Source organism: Sus scrofa, chromosome 10 (genome assembly GCF_000003025.6).
Source record: "Sus scrofa isolate TJ Tabasco breed Duroc chromosome 10, Sscrofa11.1, whole genome shotgun sequence".
Lineage (NCBI taxonomy): Eukaryota > Metazoa > Chordata > Mammalia > Artiodactyla > Suidae > Sus > Sus scrofa.
The window spans coordinates 49,952,758-49,977,761 of NC_010452.4; the positions used below are offsets into that span (position 1 = coordinate 49,952,758).

Here is a 25,004-nt window from a genome sequence, read left to right on the forward strand (position 1 = left end):
TACCATTTTCCCCTACAAAGCACCAGAGCTCCTTGGAGAAAAGGCTGATCCAGGGCTATAGCAGAGAAAGTATTTTCTGTTGCACTAGAAAGTAAGTAAGCACTCAAAAAATGATGAAGTCATATCAAAGCATGCAGGAGCCAGCTTGAAGAGGCTCCCACTGGCCAATTCTGGGTTAATCTGAGTATCAAAATAAATAATAATAGGAACAGATTAAAAGCTTGGCTGCTTCCACTATATTCTTATGGTCTCATTCTCATTCTCAACTCTCTCTCTGTTTTTATTTCCTGCCCTTTGAGATCTATGCATGGAAGCAAGAAGCTCCTGGTTCTTCTCTGCTTCTAGATGATGCATGTGCTCTACACTGGAGAAAAGTCCAAGTTTTTGTTTTAGACTTTGCGATGATGATAGAAAAACAGTCTTTTAACTAAGTCAGGTTCTGTGTCACTGAAACCTGATAGGATTATTTATTAGATTTGACAGATAAAATTTCTATTTTTTAGGTAAAACAATTGAATATCAGAAACTTAACAACATGGCCCATCTGAGGTTATAGGGGTTTTACATCAAACTCCTTAGAGCCAAACCTCAAGCTATTTTAAATCAGTTCCCCATGTTATGCTTTGTGCCTTTTATTTATTTGGAAGCCTAATGAGGAAGGGATAGGACATGAGCTTCCCTGATGACCCTGTTTAATTCCGTCTGAATCTCACATCCACACACTATCAGAGGGACCATCAGAGATGGAAGAGAATGCTGGACCAGGAGACCAGAGACTAGGTTCTATTCCTAGCTTTCTCATCACCTAGCAGAGGAAAGTTGGAGGAGTTGCAACTTCCCTCAGGCTCTCTTCTTTGCAAAACAGAGACTGAATCAAAACTAAGGTGTGTCTGATGTCCCTTCCAGTTCTAATCTTTTGCAGCTCCTTTTTTACAGGGTAGTAGGGTGGGGAGGAAAACACCCTGAAAATAAGTACCATATTTATACATGTATTGCTGCCCTTTATAGAAAAGCACATCCATCAATCAAACAGATAACCAAGATTAAAGGGAGAAATTCACTTTGTTAGCTGAAACTGGTGGTTTAGTCAAGCTGAAAATACATTTCTAGACCTCATATTTCTTAAAATGTTTTACTAATCCACAAAATGTCATTTTTATGTGATTTAGCAAGAAAATATACTTTAGTTGATATTTTAGAGCTCTTTTTCCTTTCTTTTATAAATTACATAAAAGTTTTTTAGGTGATAATGAAGACTAATCATTTGTTCACAAATGTATGGACTTCAACTCATGCGTTTCTTTTGAGAATCTGTAAAAAAATGTTTTAAATGCTTCGGCTCTCTGCTACCCAATTATAACAATGCTAAATTTAGTCAGATTTTGGTTTGTCCTTATCTGCACAATGATGATAATCTCTAATTTGGTCTTTCCAATATAAGCATTGTTATGAAATCGTCTGTAGTCTAAGATTGCTTAGAAAAAGCAAAAATAACCTTAATTCTTGCAAATCTGTACAACAATATGCAGCATAAAAGAAGAGGCTCATTGCATAACAACTCAGTAGAACAGTGAATATCCTCAAAGTGTCCTTCCATGGAGTTACCAGCCCGAAAAACTCTACTTTATTCAAGAATACTTTAAAAAAAACTGCGACCCCCAGTAAAATTTTTATGAGCAATTCTGGTACAGGTCATACAAGGAACAGAGAAAGTAGTAAGATATTTAACAGATATGTATAGGTTAAATTTACACCATCAAATAATTAGATCCTTTGGCTATATTATGCTTATTTCATCATTTTTATCACGTATTACCAGAGGTCCTCTTTATAGCAAAAACTCTAGCCAAAAGTCATAAACTTCATTTCTGCAAAACCCAAGAAAGCCAATGAACTCTGGTCTAATGACCAAGTTTTTCTTCTTGTCAAGAATGTTCTATGCATGTACACCCATGTACCCAAACACACGCTATGTGGCCAAAGATTTTGTTATCAATTTCTGAGACACTATCTTCCATTCTCTCACCTAAAATAAAGTTATTTTACTTTCCAGACTCAATCAATAACATATTTTAATGTCCTTTCTTCCCCTCCACCTCAAGCTACATCCAAATCTTCCTTAAGTCATTTGGCCCTTTCTGGCATCAGAGCATGAACACTAACTTATGTAAAACCAAGGTACACGGCATGAACTTGGGAGCTAGACCCAAGATGAAATAGACAGGTAGTTAAGCATGAAGTCAACATGATGGTATATCCTGATGTTCCTGTTGGACAGAATTTGCTGTCTTCTGTTTTTATCCTCCCAGGCATAATAATAGAATTGTCAAGCAGAAGTGTTGTCTTTTATTCCTCTTAAATTTCCATTTCTCTCTCCTTTTCTCTGTACTTGATATCTTCACAGGTGTAGGTCCATCAGCTATCTTCCAAAATTGGACCCCAGTCAATGAAAGGGTTTCTAATAACTGCTTTGAACTTTTATCAGCCTAACATGAATTATTCTTTCAAACGTCTTTCTTTTCTGCTTCTGTTTAAGGGGCTTTAAAATTCTTCTATAGATTTTTAGGCCCATGATCCTTATTATGACCACTTGATTGGAATAAGTATGAATCTTATAAATAAAAAATAAAGCAAAATTTGCTAACATCTAGGAATAATGTTAAAAAGTGTTTTAATGCCTAGCTATAGGCACTAAATAAAGCCGTATAAATAAGGACAATCATCCTGGTCTTCCACAATTAAGCAGATTATTTGGAGGCTATTTCAATAGTATGAAAGCCATTAAAGTAGGGTATAGTTCCAAATCATCCAAGTACAACCTCATTCATTCATTTACTGCCTATTTACTGTGCTTCAACTATGGTGATGCTGTAGCACTTAGCTATGGCCCTGAGCTAAGTGCTGCAGATACAATATGAGCAAAATGGAAACAGGCCACTGCTTATAGAACTAGAGTCTGTGCAGGAGAGTGACATTAAGCAAATAATTGCACTTTGGGATGTATACTTATAAACTGAGAGAGGTGTTTTTAGAAAGATACCAGGATTCCATGAGAAGTCATTATAAGGATTTTGACTCATATTGGGGTCAAGGAAAGCCTTTCTGAAAAAGTGATATTTTAGTGGAAACCTAAAGGATGACTAGTTGTTAATTAGGCAAAAGAATTGATGAGATGGGAGTGGGGGAAAAGAAGAGAGGAGGATTCTTCAAAACTGAAGGAAAAGCATGTGAAAAGGTCCTATGATAAGAGCATATTAGTTTCTGTTGATGCTGTAATACAGCACAAATTCTGTGGCTTAAAAGAATGCAGATTTATTATCTTACAGTTCTGGAAGTAAGAAGTCCAAGATGGAGCTTATGGAACTAAAATCAAGGTTCCATCTAGAAACTCAAGGGGAGAGTCTGTTCCCTCGCCTTTTCCAGCTTCTAGGGCTGCCTGCATTCTTTGGCATAAGCGGCTCCTTCTTCATCAAAGCCAGTAACAGCCAGTCCATGATGCCATCTCTTTGACTCTCTTTCTTCTGCTTCTCTTTTTCACTTAGGAAACTTGGGCCATTCTGACAATCCAGAATAATCTCCTAATCGTGGCATCCTTAATTGAATCACATCTGCCAAGTTCCTTTTTCCGTGTAAGGTAACATATTCACAGGTTCCAGGGATTAGAAATGGGATGTCTGTGGGGAGCTGTTATCACGCCTACCATGAGAGGGATTGTGCTTCACTTAAAAAGGGAAAGAAGGTCAGGGTAGGTAGGTAGGTAGAACGTGAGGAGAAAAGTTGTTTTGGATGAGGCTGGGGGTCTGGCAAGGACCACACTATACATAATATAGTGTAATACATAATATACATAATATAGTGTAATATTATGTAATCCCTGGCAAGTGTTTGATTTTATTGTAACAATGCTGAGAAGCTACAGAAGTGATGAGAGGTTAGATATGATGTTTTAAAATACCTTTCTGGCTACTGGGTAGAAAATATGTTTTAAAATAGCAGGAGTTCAGGAAAAAGATGATGGCATCAGTAACGACAGATACTCAGATGATTAAGATATTCAGATTACTGAGGTCATTTCAGGTCTTTCACTTCATAATTGTGACTTTGACTAGGTATCTGTCTGGTAGTTGAACAGGGAAAATTAAATGCTACAATGTACAACATGCCATTTATACAGGAACAGTACCAAGCATGATAAACAGTCTTTGTATTATTATACTGCTTCTATTATTAATTACTGTGTATAATCCTATGCTAGTAAATTAGAAATTTAAGTAATATGGATAATTTTACGGATAAATAAAACATGATCATACCAAATAATTTCTATCTTTAGGAGAAATATAAAATGTGATTCAAGAAACAGAAAACCTGGGGAGTTCCTGTTGTGGCACAGCAGAAACAAATCTGACTAGTATCCATGAGAATGTGGGTTCCATCTCTGGCTTCGCTCAGTGCGTTAAGAATTCAGTGTTGCCGTGAGCTGTGGTATAGGTCACAGACATGGCTTGGATCCACACTGCTATGGCTATATGGTGTAGGCCAGCAGGTGTAGCTCTAATTTGACCCCTAGCCTGGGAAGTTCCATATGCTGCAGGTGAGGCCCTAAAAAGCAACAACAACAACAAAAAAAAAGAATTGGAAAACCTAGATAGAATCAAGTAAGAACACTTATGAACAGTGAGTCAAGAAAGATGATTAGAAAATGAGATATTGCAGGGGGATAGGATCCAAATCATGTTGGGCCTAAGGATTTTGGCTTTTACTGTAGGTAAATGGGAAACTTTTTCAGAGCTTTGAGAACTGCCATGGTCTAACTCTGGCATTCAAACTGATAGATATTTTGAAAACAGACAGATGGTAGGGGGTACGCATGGAAGAAGGGAGGCCAGGAAGTGACAGTGGTTTAGGCTAGGGTGGTAGCTGTGAACTGGCGGGAGGGGTCAGATCCTCGCTATGCTCTGAACGGTTTTCCAGTGGATGTGAGTAAAGGGAGGGGTCAAGGATGACTCCCAGGTGTCTGTCTTGAGTAACCAGAAGGAGAGAGTTGCTAGCCTGGGAACTTCCATATGCCTCAGGTGCGGCCCTAAAAAGCAGAACAAAACAAAACAAAAAAAACAATGGAGTTAAAGCTTTTGAGGCTATGTGAGATCACCAAGGGAGAAGAAAACGTAGATTAAGAAAAGCTACAAGGACTGGATCCTGAGACTCAAGTATTAAAAAGTTGGAAAGAAGATTAAGAATCAGCAAAGAGCCTTGATGGAGCAGCTCGTGAGGTAAGGGGAAAACCAAAAAGAATGTGGCACCCTGGAAAGTTGGCCTTTCCTTCTCTCACATCTACTCATTCTTCAGATCTCAGTCAAGTGATATTTTATTCTCTAGACTTGTTAGGGGTCTCTCCTAGGTTCCTTCATAGCATCCTGCCCTTACAACTCTTCCTAGCTTTTGTCACATTACATTATAATTGCCTATACTTACTCATCTCCTCTCCTAAACTGTAAGCTTCTTGAGAAGAGAAAGCAAGTTTGTCTCACAGAGTATTCCCAGATTGGCACAGCACTTAACACACAAGAACTGCTGAATATAAGTACTTCAATGGAACTAGCAGAGTTCATATTTATTTTCTGGTTACAGACATGTTACTGGTGTGATCGGAAAAGTCTATGATTATGGCATTGTCCCACACTACCTTGTTTCCTTTTCTATGGAACCATTTAGAATTTGTCAGCATTAACTACGTGGTCTCATGGTTCTGATCTAAGGAGAGGGGAAGAGGAAGGAAACCAAGATGTATATGTATATACCAAGCATGCCTTTCATGTGTGAGCACACTCACCATTTAACGGAAGCATTTGTGATTTCTTACAAAATCGGGAGGAAAAGTACAAGGAGCTCCATTTTACAAGAGGAAACAAAGGTTAGTTTAGAAATGCCAGTCAACTTGTCTAAGGTCAATCAAGAGGAAAGAGCCAGGATTTACATACCTATAAAGCCCTTGTTTATACATCTATCATATAACTATATATAATATAGATAGAGGCATACAAACTTGCATACAGGTATAGATATGTAAACAAGTATATAGTATATTAAACATATATACATACATAGTAAAATAAAATGGCTGTTTTCAAAATGGAATTATAAAATTATGCTACTTACCGGAAAGTACAGAAGCAAAGACCCAAAAAGGATTGTTTCCAACAGGATAAGGCCTGAAGCCCTGATGCTCTAAAATCAAACAAACAAAAAAAATGAAAATGTCATTGTTAATGGACATGTCTAGGCATGGAAGAATTTTATATTATTGAGACAATGCCTGAAGCAGAACAGCATTCTTTGGGGTGGGGGGGTACATGGATAACTAGAACTGACTGGGATTTCAGACAGGTGAATTTAATTGAAACATGCGCTAAGACTGATTATAAAGGTGGGGATAGATTTAATGATACTGTCAATGACTTCACGGAATTTTGTTGTCTAAAATTTGGATCACTGAATAGTCTGAGAACACTATTTACAAGTCCTTCTGGAGTTCCCGTTGTGGCGCAGTGGTTAACGAATCCGACTAGGAACCATGAGGTTGTGGGTCTGCCCTTGCTCAGTGGGTTAACGATCCGGCATTGCCGTGAGCTGTGGTGTAGGTCGTAGATGCGGCTCGGATCCTGCGTTGCTCTGGCTCTGGTGTAGGTTGGCAGCCACAGCTCCGATTAGACCCCTAGCCAGGGAACCTCCATATGCCGCAGGAAGGGCCCAAGAAATGATAAGAAGACAAAAAAAAAAAAAAAAAAAAAAAAAGTCCTTCTAATAGAAATTGACAGACACAGAAGATCTTGCTTATGTTTCTGAAATATTAGCCACAAGCGTATTTCTGAATACTATCCCTAAGCCATTTCACAAATACCCAAGCAATGGTTTCAGTGGATAAAATAAACATATGTACAAGATCTTGCCATCTCAATGGTACATCTCCACCATGTCAAAAATATATCCCCCCAAACTCAGTAACAAAATTTCACTACACAAATAATATAAATCACATTTAAAAACATCTTTTGAAATACTCAAATTATTCTTAACTCAAAATTCAAATGAGTAAGTTGATTTTCAAATAAATTTTCTGATTATTTAAAGCTTGCTAAGCACAAATATACTTGATAACCTTAAGATATTTTGTTAGACTCAAAATAGCGTTATCTTCCCAAAGCAAAATTCTTAGAGTTATGACAAGAAATAAAAGACCAAATAAATAATAAATCTTATTTTTTAATAATGAATTTTACTTTGATAAGTTCAAATACCAATATAGAGTAATTACACTAAGAATACAAACACAGAACAGGTCATCCTAGAGAACCTGTGTTTTCACTCATTACAACATAAAATGTAGACACAAATTACACCTGGTATAAGTATGTTATCTTAACAGGAAAATAATTTCAAGAAGCTCAGTTAACTTTGCAACAATAAAAACAAGCTGAAATGCTAAACCACAAGTCTATTACTTTTTTTTCAGGGCCACACCTGCAGCATATGGACGTTCCCACGCTAGGAGTCAAATCAGAGCTGCAGCTGCTGGCCTAAAGCCACAGCCAAAGCAACATGGGATCCGAGCCTCATCTGCAACATACACCACAGCTCACAGCAACACCGGATCCTTAACCCACTGAGCGAGGCCAGAGACTGAACCTACATCCTCATGGAAGCTAGTTGGGTTCTTAACCCACTAAGCCACAATGGGAACTCCCACATTTTTTTTTTTTCTTTTAAGTGCAATGAACCGGACAGCCAGAGAAAGAAAATTCTAGTTCCTTTTCAAAACACTGGTAGGACATTGCTAGACACAGATGAATACTTTATGTAATCCCTCAAAAGAACCCAGGGTTTTCATTAATCTAAGAATTTGGGAATGAAGAAACAAGTTTAGTCAGTGAACAGGCTTGATTATTTGAGTAGCTTCCCACTCTTGGTCATTATTTTAGCTAGCAGATGCTCTTAGTGAAAAGAAAACTTCTATCAGCAAGACCTTAAATGGGTTTTAGCTGGTAGAATTTCCGAGAGAGCAAACTACATTCATAACTGATTATGAATACATGATAGTTTATTTTTTAAACTTTTTCAGAAATGTCACTAATTTAGAGTAAGAGTCCAAAATACAATGCAAAACTTCTTGTAAAAAATCTGTGCAATTCGGTTTGAAAAGGGGGAATATGAAAAGAAGCTGCAAAGCTTAATGGAAAAGACAAAAGTTTGCAGTTAATGTCATCTCATTCTGAATTATGAAACAACCACTTTAGTTAGGTGACCTTGAACTTCAATGGCCTCACCTGTAAAATGGGTACCCTAAACTCTGCCTTATTAAATCTGACAGCTTTAATAAAACATGAAGTCTACAAAAATGGTTAGCATCTTGTCTGATATGTAATAAGTGGGTATGCATTTCTCAAGGTAGAAAACAGCAATAGAATCACGAATTTGAAAACTACAGAAGTATATGTAAGTAGCATGAATATTTTTTTAAAGATTGGGAATCCAAAATGACCCCAGAGGAGCCAGAAGCCTGACGGTAGGAAACAGAGTAATTCTTTTTTTAGAGCTATTAGGTTCTTACTGTGTTTCAGCCGTCAATACTACATAATAACAGTTGCAGCCATGCATGCTTTCACATATTCTCAGACCAAATAACCTGTCTCCTTTTCATCTGGATGTGTTGAGCAATCTCAAATACTTCATTGCCTTCCTCCTGGTTGGGCAGAGGAATTAATGATTTCAAATTATAAACTGGAACTCTGAGAAGCGGTTCCATAACCAAAGGTAAGGTCTGTTCAAAACACGTCCTTTTTTCTTTCAAAATAGTCTGGGCTGAGTTGGATTCACGGCCTCACAGAAGGAGCAGGTTACCTAATAGATGGGACTTCAGGGACAAAGAAGAAATCCCATGTCCCTGAAACATTTCCTCATGGCCTTATTGGTACTAGAAGTTCTTCTAACTGGAACAAAGCATTTTATTTTGTACTTGGTGCTAACACTTACAAGTGCTGTATGTAATACACTGACTCTAAGTTCAACGTGAAGAATAGGAATCTCTCCCTTGGAGTCTAAGGGATAGGATGAGGAAGGAGAGAGAAGGGGTTGAAAAACAAAAATGGATGGAAAAGATAATGAGCAAAATAACAGAGGCCAAGAAAAAAGTTTTGCCTGAGATAGAAATGGCAGTATGGAAATCTTTTTAACTGGAGCTGCTAACTAGAAAACTCCTGAAATACTTTCTTAAAAGATGATCAACAATATACAGAGGAGAGGAGGTCCCACCTAACTCCACTCCATCCCATGTTTCCCATTTCTTAAACTTTCAGAACTGACTTACGAAGATTTACAACGGTCAGATATCAAACCTGTAGACAAAAGGGAAGGGCTAATCTTACTACACCATTTTCATAAAACTATGTCTAAACCAATTTCTGAATTCCATAATCTTGGGAAGCCAAGTATAGAGGCACGAGATTTAGCAGAGTAGTGGCTGTCACAAGATTTGCCTAGGATGTGAGTACCAAAGGAAGCTAAGTCACTGGAGTAAGATGATAAGAATGCTGAAGTCTGAATGTTTTAAAAAATAATTAAAATAGTCTGTCTTTATTTCCTTGATCCTATAGGGACTAATTACTTGATTTATATTTTTTAAACATTTTAACCTCTGGGGAAATTAATGTATATCTTGCTAAAGCAGTGAAGCTATTTTTGATCATAGCTGATTTTTTCAGCCTTGCAGCAATTACAATTTCTTTCTATTACAAAAGGAACCTCTGAGCATGAAGACATTTTTATACAGCTAGACCTCAGTATGGAAGAAAGCAAGAGAATTAGATTTTGAAAAGAATGAACCAGCATAGGTTTGGATGATAAACCAAGACTCTATATCATTTTAAAAAAGAATTAGCCATCCTGACAGAAGGACGTTCTCACGAGCTCCACTTTTTCTTTTAATTCTTCTATGTCTGCAGAGTAAACCATGGAAAGAGAGATTAAAAATGAAACCAGACAACCACTTGATGAAATAATTACTCAACAATGAATTGGAAGCAAGACATGAAAGGTGATCCTGAAAAGAACTCTGACAATAAGAGGTATGAGGATACTGTTTTCAGTAATTTTACTTACAGTTATAAAAATGGATGAGAACAGACTCATCCAGTTTGACAGACCACATGCAGTCAATCGGTTTGTCTTAAAATATGTGAAGAAACACGGAAAAAACAATCATATTTAGGAAAAAAAATCTATCAAGGAATAATAGATCAAAATGTGGCTGGTTAAAATCAATAGTAGTTTTTCAGAGAATTCTCAGCAATAAAAAAAGGTATAAAAAAGCAGAAAAGCAGAAGAGGAGTTCTCTTGTGGTGCAGCAGGTTACAGATTTGGCATTGTCACTGCTGTGACTTGGGTTGCTGCTGTGGTGCACGTTTGATCCCTAGCCTGGGAACTTGCATTTGCCATGGGCATGGCCAAAAAAACCCAAAAAACAAAATAAATAAAGGTGGAAGAATATGGTTGACATAGAGATTCCCAAAGTGAAATACAGTGATTCAGAGAATGATAAATCCATGGAATATAACACATGGGCTTTGTCTCCAGATGGTTTGGAATCTCAGCATTGGCTGCTTACTGGAGGGTGAGCACTGGCAAGTTGCCTGACCTTCTGAGCTTCACTTTCTTCATTTATCAAATGGGTATAATGACGCCCACCTTGAAGAACTGTTGTAAAGACTAGCAATGATGCTGCCTGTCACAGAGCAGGCTCTCAGGAAACATTAGTTAGTGCATCATCAATCTTTCACAGACAGACAGATGAGGTGGGGTCAACATATTGAAGCTCACTCAACCCCCTGAGTTGTCAACAAAACAAGGTCCTGTCATCCACAGCTGCTGATTCTCAAGTGAGGACAATTTCCTCTGCACATTCAATCTGACCCTCAGTCACCTTCTTACCCAAAGGAACAGGACTGAATGCAATACTATGGCAACAAAAATATGTAGTATTACTAGTGTATTTAAGAATAAACTACAACTAAGGAACGGGGTTCAGATATTATTTTTAAAAGTTGCTAGTGATTTAAAATTCCCAATAATTTTATGGAAAATATTAAAACAAATTGTCACTCTGCCCTGATTAGGAATGCTTTTTGACTTCTAAGACGTCACCAGAAAGCCCGTTTTTGTATTATATGGTAATGTGCAGTGGTGCTGTTAGACCTTCTAAATTCAGAGTAAGGTATAGAGTTTCATATTATTTAAAACACTACTGCACACTAAATAAAGAGAAAGGTCAATGATATTTTATGTATGTGAAAGAAGAAATAACCAGTCATTCATTACTAATTACAGTTCACCATTTATTGCCAGGCAGAGACGTCTCCAGGTTGCTTTTGCAGGATTTACATGAGATATACACTTGTTCCTGTGCTTTGTTTCAGATACTGTGGATTACTTAGAGGTGTTTCCCCAGTGTCTCATCTTTCAAGAGTTCAGTGCCTCATTTTATGACTCAAAGTTGCTGATTCTCACTGCTGCTGCAGAGATGCAAAATAACTTAGATGCACGGGAAGGAACACTTGGACCACCTTTACTCAGCCATGCTCATCCCTGCTGCTTAGGTCTAAAGCAACTTCAAGCCAAAGCACCTCCTATTAGACTTTGTCATCCCCCAACTCAGGCTCCCCTAAGATGCCACTGGAATGCATTCCCAAAATGTGGATGATCATGTCCCAATTTGTCCTCATTTTCCCCATAGCTTCTTTGCAAAACAGCTGCTACTTCTCTAATCTTTTTCAACTTCCAGTTCCCTTTTCCTCATTACTAATAAATAGAGTAACTCATATTTCACTACATAATGGAGATGGATTCCCTAAGAGTCAAAAAAAAAAAAAAAAAAATCCTGCCTTGAGAAGGATTACTTAAAGTGGCATGAAATCATTGAAACAAAAGCTGTCACTTGCTTAGTCTTCTATTACTGATTAAAAGCTGGTGAGAATAAATTGACATATTTTCAAGTAAAAAGTTGATCACCGAAAGAACAACCCCCCCATGAATATGGGATGGAATGATAATAATATATCAAGTACTTTAAAATTTGACATTAATGAGACAAAATACTTCGGTTACTTTTTCAAATATCAATCTTTGTTACACTGAGGTAAACTCAAATATCATCTAGTCTGACATCAATCATTTTTTAAAAACATAAGCATATTTTATATACATAGAAATTTAAGAGACTTGACAAATGATTCCTCAGTGTTACCTGATTGCTAAGTAGACAGATCTAAGCAATCTTTCTTTATCATGTGAACTTTCTAATCTTGGAATTTTTTTAAAAATTTGTTATGTTGAAAATTGTGTTCTGCAAGTTAACTATTCTAAAATACTACTGCTCACACTGCAGTACTACTGCAATAGAGCCCATCAGATGTATGCGAGACAACATGAGCTCTCCTCAGGCTTCTTAAACAGGAAAAAAAAATGTGACAACTGTTACAAAAATGCTCTGAATGGTTAAGCTTGTCTTTAACACATTGTCTGTCTTCTACAGCATGTGTAGAAGTGCATGGAATGACTAGACAAAGTGTAAAATGAAGAGACATTTCAGACTCTCTGATATTTGGAGAGAGTCTAAACATTCTAGGACTGGTTTATGTCCCTTATTTTATACCCCACACTAACACAAAAGGTTTCAGTTCTGACAAGGCATTTACAAAATTTCACATAAAGAAATTATGATGAGCATTTCAGTGACTAACCAACAGATGATCTAATGAGGTATAAGAGAGCCCCCAATTTGCAAGTAGAGTAAGCAGTTCAGAAATTTAAAATAGCAGTATTATATCTGTCAGGCAAAAACAAAGGTATATTATGAAAGGTTGTAGGAAAACAACTGCTACTTAGATGCAAAGATCATGGAGATAGGAATTCAAAATTCAATGTCTAAAACAGTTCTAGATTAGATGGAGTGAATTGGAATTTGATTTTCCTCAAATTTAGGAACATTAAGAACAACTGTTAAATGGATATTATGAAATTCAGCTACATGGAGTGCATCTTTTTTTATTTAGTCATTTTATTTTTATTATTATTATTTTTTAATAGTTATTTCCCCAATTTTTTTCTACTGTACAGCATGGTGACCCAGTTACGCATACATGTACACATTCTATTTTCACACATTATCATGCTCCATCATAAGCGGCTAGACAGAGTTCCAAGTGCTACACAGTAGGATCTTATTGCTAATCCATTCTAAAGGCAATAGTTTGCATCTATTAACCTCAAGCTCCCCAACCACTCCACTCCTCCCCTCCCCCTGGAGTGCATCATTTTTAAATGTATTTAGCAAAAGACAAAATGAAAAAAAAAAAGGGAGTCATATATTAACTAACACTCTATTTACTTTTTTTTTTTTGGTCTTTTTGCCTTTTCTAGGGCCGTTCTCGTGGCATATGGAGGTTCCCAAGCTAGGGGTCGAATTGGAGCTGTAGCAACCAGCATATGCCAGAGCCACAGCAACGCGGGATCCAAGCTGTGTCTGCAATTTACACCACAGCTCAAGGCAAAGCTGGATCCTTAACCCACTGAGCAAGGCCAGGGATCGAACCTGCAACCTCATGGTTCCTAGTCAGATTCATTAACCACTGTGCCATGACGGGAATGCCTCTATTTACATTTTGATCGTCAATTCTAACCCCTTGTTTTACTAAATTCTGCTGTTTCAGTTAGTTTTAATGTTTATTAGCAAATCATTACATGTTTGCAATTAATTATCTTGATATTTTAGAGTTTTATATTTTATGAACATGGTTCAGGAAAGATTTTCAATAATAAATTCATGAGTTTCAATCACAAATAAATGCTAACCCTTCGATACAGAATTCAAAAGGTCACACTGGGGGTTGTTTTAATTAGCCTCCTTTCTTCTCTGTGTTGGATCCTATTTAGTTATTCTTTGCCTTAAAATGTATTATACAAATACATTAGGATTAGATTGACTCAAAAAGATACAAAAGAAATAATTAAGTACAAGCAGAAATTTGAAAGTAGAGAATTACTGAAAAGTTAAAACAATGTTATAAAATCAAAAATTAGGAGTTCCCATTGTAGCACAGTGGAAACGAATCGACTAGGAACCATGAGGTTGCAGGTTCGATTCTTGCCCTCACTCAGTGGGTTAAGCATTTGGTGTTGCTGTGAGCTGTGGTGTAGGTCGCAGATGTGGCTTGGATCTGGTGCTGCTGTGGCTGTGGCATAGGCTGGCAACTGTAGCTCTGATTAGACCCCTAGCCTGGGAACCTCCATATGTCCTGCGTGCAGCCCTAAAAAAAAGCAAACCCCCCATTAGAAAAAATTTAACAATGTAACAGATTTTTAAAAAGCAATTATGTTTAACCTCATCAAAAGCTGAACTATTATTAAAGCAGTTTTCTAGGGAGTTCCCTGGTGGCCTAGAGATTAAGAATTTGGCATTGTCACAGCTGTAGCTCAGGTTCAATCCTTGGTCTGGGAACTTCCACTTGCCTTGGGCATAGCCAAAAATCTTAAAAAAGCAGTTTTATGAAAGTAACTGATACTTGAAGCTTTTTAAAGTAATGATTCCAAATCAGTATCTTCAGTCTAAACCTTTTTCTGGAGCTCTAGACCCATATTTTCACTTGGCTATAAAACAGTTCTACCTGAATGACACAATTTTTCCCATTTTCCAGTCTGCTTTTCTCTTCATGTTTCCCATCCAGGTTAATGGTAATCAATTACCATTAGGTAATTACCAGTAAGTAATCAATTACCTATTAGTAGTAAAACTATCTAAAAACATACTTCTAGAGGCTAGAAATAAAAGTGGGTTTTATGAAATATTTATGGCTTTACTTTTGGGAATTTTCCAGAACCCCCTCCAAATTTTGTTAACCAAATGTCTTACTAAGTAAATGAATAATTAGTCAAACAAATGGTTAAACTGAAAAGCAGCATAAATGCAGATCCCATTAAAGTGGAGAGGAATTCACTTTTTTTTTTTTTGTCTTTTTTAGGCCAACACCCTCAGAATATGCAAGTTCCCAGGCTAGGGGTCAAATTGGAGCTCCAGCTGCCCATCTACACCATAGCCACAGCCACGTCAATCTGAGCCCTATCTGTGACCTATGCCATAGGTTGTGGCAATGCCGGATCCTTAGCCCACTGAGCAAGGCCAGGGATGGATCTGCATTCTCATGGATACTAGTTGGGTTCTTAACCCACTGAGCCAAAATGGGAACACCAGATGTTCTTCACTTTTAATCCATGGGCTCCTCCACAACTTAGACAACAGGTTGAACAATCAAAAATCTTAATAAGAGGAGGTCAGAGGAAGAAAGGAGGGAAGGAGAAGAAACTGTCTGTTTCCATTTGGTTTACCATACTGCAATTCTTGGGTCGCGGGGTAAAATGGGTGGGGCGAATGGGCTGGTGGAGGCAGAGGGGGCTCAAGCATAGAGGGGGGGCACTATCCTGTCAGCTTTCAAACAGGTGTCTTCCCCTGAATTCACTGCACTCTCTTGCCTTCATCTCCTTCACTTCAGACAACCAATACCTTCATGTCACCCTTTCTATCACCTCAGCCAGGCCTATGCTCTTCAAGGAAGGCATATATTTCAAGAGAAGTCCCTACTCCTCCTAATCCCCAGTTTCTACTGACTTCCACGTCTTAATCTTACCTACCCTTTATAAATAAAAGGGATACGACACATGCCAATTAGGGTGGTAGTGATTAATAACAGTTTAATGGTTGCTCCTCCAGGTATGATTAGAAGACAAAATAGCCAACACTTAAAAGCTAAAGGCAAAGATCTTGCAATCCGAAAGTTAAGAGAGTGAGGCTGCCAACACAGTGAACCTGCTGGTGCCAGCAAACATCACTGCCCATGACTGTTTCTTCTGAGATTGCTCCTATATGGAAAACCAAGGTGTCTACATTCAATGAGAAACTGGAAGGCAGAGGGTCCTTTTAAGAATAAAAGGGACCCACCCCATCAACCGTACCTTCTGTTGAAGATTTTAAGAAGCCATTCATATTTCGAAAATGTCTTTCTTCCCAGTCGTGCATTTAAATTTCATCAAAAATAAGTCTATCTCACCATAACTACCACATGTCTGTGCCTCAGAAAAACCCCTGAGCCTTTGTTGAGGGCATGCTAAGTGAGTAGGTTTGCTTCCCTTTATTCTTTCTTTCTTTGAAGCAGAAGTTTGTATAATAAGGAAGGTGCCTCTGAACTCCAGCTTTCATTATGTGACAGGTTTCATGCCATGCTGAGTAGGTGGGACTTCAAGCTCCCTTCCATCCCCACGAATATACTCCACTTACTATAGTTTTCTCTTTGTTTCTTTTATGGTCACATTTTAAAGACCATGAAAGATATATACATGCATAAATTCTGGGAACGAAATAGCCAACTCAGAGGAAAGGGAAGTAAGTCCAGAACCACTGTACTGGGTAAAATGGGGACCTGGAAGTGTACCTAGCATTGTTAATTTCTTCATTCAGTGGCATTTCTCCCCATCAGACACCTCTGACATCAACTAAGTGTTGATAATAAAGCTGATAGTAAGTAGCAACAATGACAGTGACAATAATGATGACAGTCAAGTTTTTATGCCAGCCATTATCCAAAGCACTTTATGTTAATTAACTCTCACAAAAACATTTAACTCCCTTGACAAACAGTACATACTATTATTATCCCCACTTTATAAGTGAGGAGGTTAAGGTTTAGAGAGGCTAAATACTTGCCCAAGGAAGTTGACAGAAGTGACATTACACAATGGTCTCGCTCAGCCTTGCCCCTCTCACTTTCACAATCCAACTTTCAAAGCTGCCATTTAAAATAGCATCTGGATAGCAGCTCCTGAAGGAACCTTTACTAACCTCCCACTGAAATAGAAAGACACATGTGAAATACAAAATCACAGCCCTGCTGTGAACAGGAAATTCAAAGCAGAAACACAAATGAGAAAAAGTACTCATTCTCACAAGTAACCAGGAATTGCAAATTAAAAATGATATATTTTCCATTAGATTGAAAAAGTTTAAAAGACTGATAATATCAATTACTGGTTAGAATGGCAGAAAATGGGCACTTTCAAGCTGATAGAAATACAAATTGATAGAGCCTTTGATTAAGCAGTTCTGAAGGGTCTATCATAATTTTAAGGGTCTATACTTGATTATACCTGCAACTCCACACCTCCTTTATCCTTAAGGATTACTTGCGTGTTTGCACAAAAATATATGCACAAGAAAGTTTACCAAAGCACTTCTGCTTTAATATCTAGTGAAAAAGTTGAAACAATTGGGATACCCATCAAAAACAGAGAATACATAAACTATGGTTCATTGATAATACATACTACACAGCTATTTTTAAAATGTACACATGTACAGGCAGATAAAGTGCTCCAAGACTTTTTAGAAATCATTTTTTTATTTAAGTAATAATCAACTAAAAATCCTAAACACCAAAAAAGGAAGGAAAAAAGAAAGAATAGGAAGGATGAGTGAAAGAGTAGGTAAAAAAGGATGAAATATAACCAAGTTAGAGTCTCTCTGCTAGAGACTTAGCCAGAAGCTTTAAGAGGAGGGGTATTCAAAAATCATCTCTAAGATCTGGCATGTAGTAATAAGTTTTTATACTGGGGGGGGGAAGCAAGATAATGAAAACATAAAGGGAAAAAATGGAAAAAGTAAAGTCCAGAGAAAAAAGGAGTAAACAAAAATTTTACCACATAAAGAAAAAATTCACAATGCCAATACCTCTCGGAGAGAAATTTAAGGTAAGAAAGCATGGGGGCAGGGAGGGGCATTTAATATCAATCACAGTTATCCTGTTCTTGCAAGCTATAACCACCAAAAACCTGAACATGGTGAGAGTCCCAGACCTCATGGCCTGGCTTCCTCTTCTGCCTGTCCAGCCCCCCAGCCCCCATGCTCACTATGCCTCTGCCAACCTGGCCGCTCTCCTCCTCAGGGCTGTCAGAGCTCATCCTGCTCCCTCACCCTGACCTGTTTCCACCTCCTTCCCTAACCCTCACCTAGCTCACTTCAATTCAGTTCTCAGGTCTTCTTTTCACTGAGTTTTCACACGCTCAAGCGTTTTTAAAATGCCTCCTCTGAAATACACTAGGGGATAGACAGAGGAGTTTCAGAGAACTACCCAAACCAGGTGAGCTGCCATGTCTGTGCTCATGCCATAGAGTGCCTACATGAATAGCATACTTACCACAACTGAAATTAATGCTGAAAGAAACATTCGCAAGCATCACTCCCTAACAGAAAGAATACCATAAACGAATTGCCACATCTTGATGGTGAGGCAGGGATGCTTTTTAAGCAGGCACACAATAAGTATGCCTGATAGCAACTTCGGGATTTTACACCACCCCGGAATTGTCTATTAAATACCATGCGGTAAGAAAATGAAATAAGAACTGTAAAGAATAGAACTGAGACAACACTGTGATCTTACACAAAGTTGCCCCAAGGAAGTAATCTGAGTCACACAAGATTTAGTTATGAACGTGTTTCATAGACAGCATCATTTGTACTGGGAGAAAATTAGGGACAATCCATATGCACAAAAATACACAAATGGTAAAATGAATTATATTATACTCTATAGTATAATAATATGTGATAAAATTCAAGGTTGGGGCATATTTAATGAAAGAAAAGTATAAGACTATAATTTACATATATGAAAATAATTTTATAGAGATATTTTAAAAACTAAATAGTAGACTTACAGGTAATTTTTACATTATTACTTAAAATTCCCAGTATTTCCCAAACTCTTTAAAATATATTCATGTTGCTTTTACAACACAAAGCAATTTAAAATTCTACTCTTACAAAAAGACTGAAAACATTAAAGTTATAAAAAGATAACTTCTAACACTGTAAATCAACTATATTCCAACATAAAATAAAAGTTAAATTAAAAAAAAAAGATACCTTCTAAAACCACTACGATTAAAGAAATTGACAATACCAAACATGCAGTGGATTCAGAGCATGGGGAATTTCCATACATTGCTAATGGCAATATAAAATGGGAATTTAAAAACTGTACAACCACTTTGGAAGGTGGTTTGGCAGCATCTTATAAAAGTTAAAAATACATCTGCCCTGTGACCAAGCAATTCTACTCATAGGTAAAAGAAAAACATTAGATCATAAAAAGACTTATAAGAATGTTCACAGCAACTTTAGATATAATAATCAAAAAGAGGAACAACCCGAATATCCATCCAACAGGAAAATAAACAAATTATAACAATATGCTCACAATGAAATACCACTCAGAAATAGAAAAGTGTTGATCAACATGGCCAAGATGAGTCTTAAAAACTATATTAAAGCTAGAAAGAAAAGAGAACACATTGCGAGATTCCATTTCTCTGGAGTTCTAGGACAGGAAAACTAGTCTGCAGTGTTAGAAATCTGAATTGTAGTCATTTCTGGTTTAAAGGTGGAGAGAGGAGTGGGGAATCCCCTGGGAAAGAGCAAGAAAGAACTCTCTGGGGCTAACGGAAACTTCTATTATCTTGATAAAGGTGTAGATTACATGAGTGTATATATCCGTCAAACCCAATGCACTATATAATTAAGATTAATGCATTTCACTCTATGTAAATTGTGCCTTCATAATAAATAAATAACAAAAGATTTGAAACGTGCACTGAGGTGGCTGCAGATAAAAAAAAAATCAATAGATCTTTTAATACCCCTTAAATATCATGATATTGGTGCCACCAGTTTGCAAGACCTACTACACAAAGGGTCGCCTAGCAGAAAAACCAATAGTACACAATTTTCTGGTATTTCTACCATCTGTACCTTCAATCTGTCTATTCTGTCAATCTACAGGTAAGCCAATGACATTTCTATGCTTCCCATTCGTTTACTTCTATCTGATCACTATGCAAAGATGGAAGACAGCCCTAAAAGAAAGGGAGCAAGAAACTGACAGGAAGATGTTCAGAGTTCTCTACCCACACTCCAAGTAAGACTAGGAACATCACACACAGGGGGATAATTAAATATGTAAGCTCTGCAATCTTTAAGACTGAGTTTTTAGCATACTGGCTTTATGACTTAGTGGCTGTATGTCTTTGTGTCAATGTTATTAGTATTCATTTTAATTTATTCTAAAATCAAAAATTCATATTAAATCAATCCTTTGATATGCTATTTACAAGAAAATGTACCATAACTATATAAAACACATACACTGCTCATTTTTCAATGCACACAAAAAATTATTTTGAAAATAGCGTCTAGAAATCTATCGATAAATTCTGATTGTTCTTAAATATAAACAATTTGCCATTCAATAAGTTCATGAATTGAATTCTGGTATGAATGAGTTTTTGCTAATACATTTCAATTATGTTTAAATTTGAAATAACATTCTGTGTGGCCCTTCAGCTGGTAAATCACTCTCTTCTTCAGGCCTCAGAAAATGCCTTTTTCCAAAAGGGCATTGTAAAAATAAATAAAGCAGCAAAACCCCCATTTGCTATTATTAAAACTGACAGATGATTTTGCTGATTCCTATATTATTGACCAATTTAAAATATCACTACAAATACAAAAAAGTTGCTTATTTGTCTTTTGGGAAAAAAAGTATCCATTTGCTGGTGAACATTCAGATTAATTCACATGAGAATCTGCTCATATTACCTAGTTGTTTACAACTGGTTTCGGCATATTTATATAGTAACCCAATATAACAAAAAATAAGCTAGAATACAGATAACATTGTATTACAATCATCAAACTTCCTAAGAGACTAGAACTTAATTATTTTAATCACTAAAAAAGATAATTAATGTAATGTGACAGAGGTGCTAATTATCACTACAATGGCAATCATAATACAATATACAAACTGATCAAATTAAGATGTACACCATGAAAATTTTTACATGTTATATGTCAAATATATTTCAATTAACAACAGGCTAGAACTTGATTTGAGAGCACAAATTATGAAATAATTATATAAAATGCTTTTGGTTTCTGTCATTAAAATGACCATATTCACATGTCCAGACATTAACATGAATGGCACATATGCCAGATAAAATATAAAATGTTCTGAAATACATGAAAATCCAGAGACAAAGTATGCTCTCAAGAGAATAAAATAGTCATTAAAACAGAATTGACCCATTGATGCTAAATCGGTTCAAGAACTGTCTAAACTACATTCAAAGTCTCCTATTTTTCAGTCTCTGCTTTTGGAAGGCAAGAACTCTCACCATATGCCTGTGATCGGAAAGCACAAATCGTGAAGGCTGTTCTCAAAGACTTGCAAAATTTACAAAGATTTTGTGACTTCCTGACTCACTGAGAGCTGTAAATAGACAGAGCTTATTTTAAGGCAATTCAACATTAGTTCTCTTGATACCAGGCGAATAAATAAATCAGAACAAATGGACATGAAAATAATTTGATTACTTTCCCTTTCTGAATCTTAAAACATACATCCTTCAGGTGATTCAAGTTCTAGATAAAGACTTAGAAAAAGGGTTTTCTTATCTGAACTATTCCTGGGTGACACACAATCGGAGTCAGCCCTCCTCTTCACATCCTTTCTCTGGGATTCTTAGGTCATTCCCACAGTGTCCAGTCTGTGATGACCCCCAGCCTGGTAACACAGATCTATCCCTAGTCCTGACCTCTTTTCTGAGCACCAGTCCTGACTTCTCCAACCAGAGTCCACAGATGACTTCATCTCAGGCATGTCCAAACCAAACTCATTTTTGTCCACTCAAACCTCTTCCTTTGAGCCCCCTCTCTGGGAATGGCTTCACAATGTATGCAGAAAATCACATTAAAATCTTTAGAGGCATCCTAGACTCTTCTTTCTCTCTCTCTCACCACTGCCAATATCATGCCATCTCTACTTCTTAATTGTCTTTGGAAATCATTCCCTTTCTCCCACCCCTAGTGTCACTCTTAGTTCAGGTTTGTCCTCATTTCTCCTGGGAAGTAGTATAATGGACCTCTAACTGGCCTCCAAACTTGCAGTCTCACACATTCTTGGTTATCTTCTACAGTGAGTCAGGGAGATTTCTGTAAAATACAAATGCAACCATATCATTTCCTTTTTTAAATCCTTAGGTTGGCTTGCTATAAATAAATCCAAATTCCTTATCTCAGCATTTGAAGTTCTTCATGTTCTAGCCTCTTTCGAACCTTTGCAGTTTCAACTCAAACACTCCATAGACCACATGCTGTGTTTCACTGTGTTCCTTTTAATCCCAAGAACTTGGCAGATTTTGTTTTTCTACCTAGAAAATTCCCGCTCGTCTTTCAAAGCAGTTCAAATATCGTCTTTTCTGGAAAGATATTCCTAACATTACTATGTGGAATCAAATGTTATTCCCTCTGATACCCACTCCTATCTACTTTTTCACTTACTATTAGGGTGTTTATCTACTTTTTCACTTATTATTAATGTGTTTATGTCTACCCTTTTCATCGGCTACTTGGAGCTGCTTGAAAACCTCACAGAAGGCACGGAGTACATTCCTCTGGTAAGAAGGCTTTGTATTCCATTTCAAGCTTAAATTTTAGCTATGTTGTAGGTATAGTTTTCCCCCAAATAGTTAATAATATCGAGTTGCCACATAGCTACACAAAGAATGTGTATGGTTTTTTGGATGCCTGATATATATGGAGAAGCCGATCTGATCCTCTTCCTCAAGAAGCCTAATGATCTGGAGATTTCCAGGAGTGGACCAGAAGCATATACCCCATGACAAAGGTTTTCTAGTGAACTCCACCTCAAAATTATGCAGATTTGAAATTCAGTAATATTATAGTCCTCAAATTTCCTTTTGGACAAGAAAGAATGAATGAACTTCAGAAATTAGAATCAAATAGTGACATTACTCCTCTCTGCTGTTTTCAGTTGTTTTCCATTCTTTCGTTCAACACACACACACACACACACACACACACACACACACACACCATGAGTTCCCACTCTCATGGAGTATTCAAATTTTTAGGAAAGATATGAAGCAGAAGTAGTTGCTCTAAAGTTGCAGTTCTCAAAGAGGGTAACTTTGCCTCCAAGAGATATTTGACAATGTCTGGAGCCATTTTTAATTGTTACAGCTTGCATTTAGTGAGTTGAGATCAGGAATGCTACTTATAATACACAGGACAGCTCCCCACAACAAAGAATTACGTAGTCCAGAATGTTAATAGTGCCAAGATTGGGAAACACTGTTCTATAGGAAGAATACTCAGAACTACAATAGCATATTAGAAAATAAATCTGACCAAGAGCAAGGGCTTGGGAGAGGCTTTCTTGAGAGTGATGGATGCTTGAGACTTAGAAGGAGATAAAGGGGCTCAGTAGGTGGGTGGTGTTGGAGGGAGACAAGTGATGGTGTTGTAGACAACCACAGGTACTACGTTCCTGGGGTGCAGGTCTCATCAAGTGACAGACGGGTATGGCTGAAGTGCCGAAAGTAATAAATGTTGAACGTACAAAGATAGCCAATGTCAACTGTTCCATGCTTATAAGTTTAGGATTTTGTTCTCTATCCTAGAGCAGTGAAAGGCCATCAGAGGGTTCCTAAGGAAAGAGACTGGTTATTAAATGATTAAACTGAATTTAGAAAAGATCTCTCTGGCTGCAGGGTAGAGAAGATCTTGAAGAAGCTGGATGAATACAGGACGTTAGTATAACGTCCTGCAAGGAAGAGATGATGGTATCTTCCGCCAGGATGGTAGCAGCAGAGATGGAGAAAAGTGTGTCCACTTAAGGTGCAACTTGACGGGAATTCACGGTGGGCTGGCTATGAGGGGAAGGGAAGTGTCAAAGACAACGTGGTGGTTCTAACATACTCTTTGTCCCTGATGGAGGGCGGTGGCAGGAAAAAGTGGGAGAGATTAAGTTTGGCAGAAGGAGATCCAGAGCTGGTTTTAAACATGCTGACGTATTGAGATACAAGCTGAAATATCAATCAGGCAGCTGGGACTATGGATCCAGAGTACAGAGGCAATGTCTGAGGTTGCGTAGGAAGACAAAATAGGAAAAGAAAGGATTTAGGGTTCAGCTGAACTCCAGCTGTCTCTGCTATTTACACGTGAATCTCATCTGCTGTCTGTTTTTGTTAACATTTGCCTCATGCAGTCACGGCTTTCAGCTTATTTCCCATATTTATCTTGATGGTGAGCCACTAGAGTTTGCCTTCTGCATTGTTGGTTCATTTGTTGTTGCCTAACTGTTCATTTACTTTCAGGAAAGCATTTCTCTGTTTGCTTATTTGTGTCAAAACAAAAAACAAAAAAACCCTAAACCTCCTTTCTAGTTTGTACAGCTTTTAGTGTCTTAGTCACTTCATGCTGCTAATGCCAGAGTTGATTAATCAAGGGCTTTCCTCCAAATCTGACCTCTTTCAGAATCTGCTTTCACATGTGTGTACTCTCTACATTCACAGACATTCAAAAGTAAAATTTCCTTTTGGTTATTTTGCGGTCTGGGGTAAACATCTCAGGAATTTCATTTCATTGAGTGAACTGTGACCAGTTCAAATGGCCCCTTCTCTCTCCGTTGTGCTCCACTGTCTCTCAAAGTCACTGCCCACAGGAACACATTTCCCCTTGGCTTTATTTCATGGAAGCCAAAAGGATAGAGTAAATAAGATTTCTAAAAGTTTCAGTGCCTATGTGATTGCGAAAAGCATAAGATTAAATAAAGAAAGGTCTCATTTCTGCTTCCCCAGATGAGAAGAATTGTTTTTAGGTGTGACCTCCGGCCATAGAAGAGGACACAAAGAATCATTTTCAAGGTTATAAGTCCACAGTTCCCAACCCTAGAGGTAAATGCAAAACAACTATGACAATTCAAAAAATAAATGTGCGTGGAGACCCCATTCCAAAAAACTTATTCCTAAAATCTGAGCAGGAG

General features: G+C 37.4%; 1 protein-coding gene and 1 long non-coding RNA gene across 4 annotated transcripts in view; one reads left to right on the forward strand and one right to left on the reverse strand.

Annotated features, from left to right (window-relative positions):
- The window catches only part of LOC110255695, a 44,329-nt gene extending 32,774 nt beyond the window's left edge, over positions 1-11,555 (forward strand). For both annotated transcript variants that reach the window (XR_002336364.1, XR_002336363.1), the window contains 4 exons: positions 3,543-3,634; positions 5,076-5,273; positions 9,999-10,121; positions 11,469-11,555. This is a non-coding gene — a long non-coding RNA (uncharacterized LOC110255695). The remainder of the gene's footprint in view (positions 1-3,542; positions 3,635-5,075; positions 5,274-9,998; positions 10,122-11,468) is intronic.
- GPR158 (G protein-coupled receptor 158) overlaps positions 1-25,004 on the reverse strand; it is a 340,437-nt gene that overhangs the window by 90,446 nt on the left and 224,987 nt on the right. For both annotated transcript variants that reach the window (XM_021064906.1, XM_021064907.1), the window contains one exon: positions 6,160-6,228. In XM_021064906.1, coding sequence (XP_020920565.1) covers positions 6,160-6,228 — 69 coding nt within the window. The remainder of the gene's footprint in view (positions 1-6,159; positions 6,229-25,004) is intronic.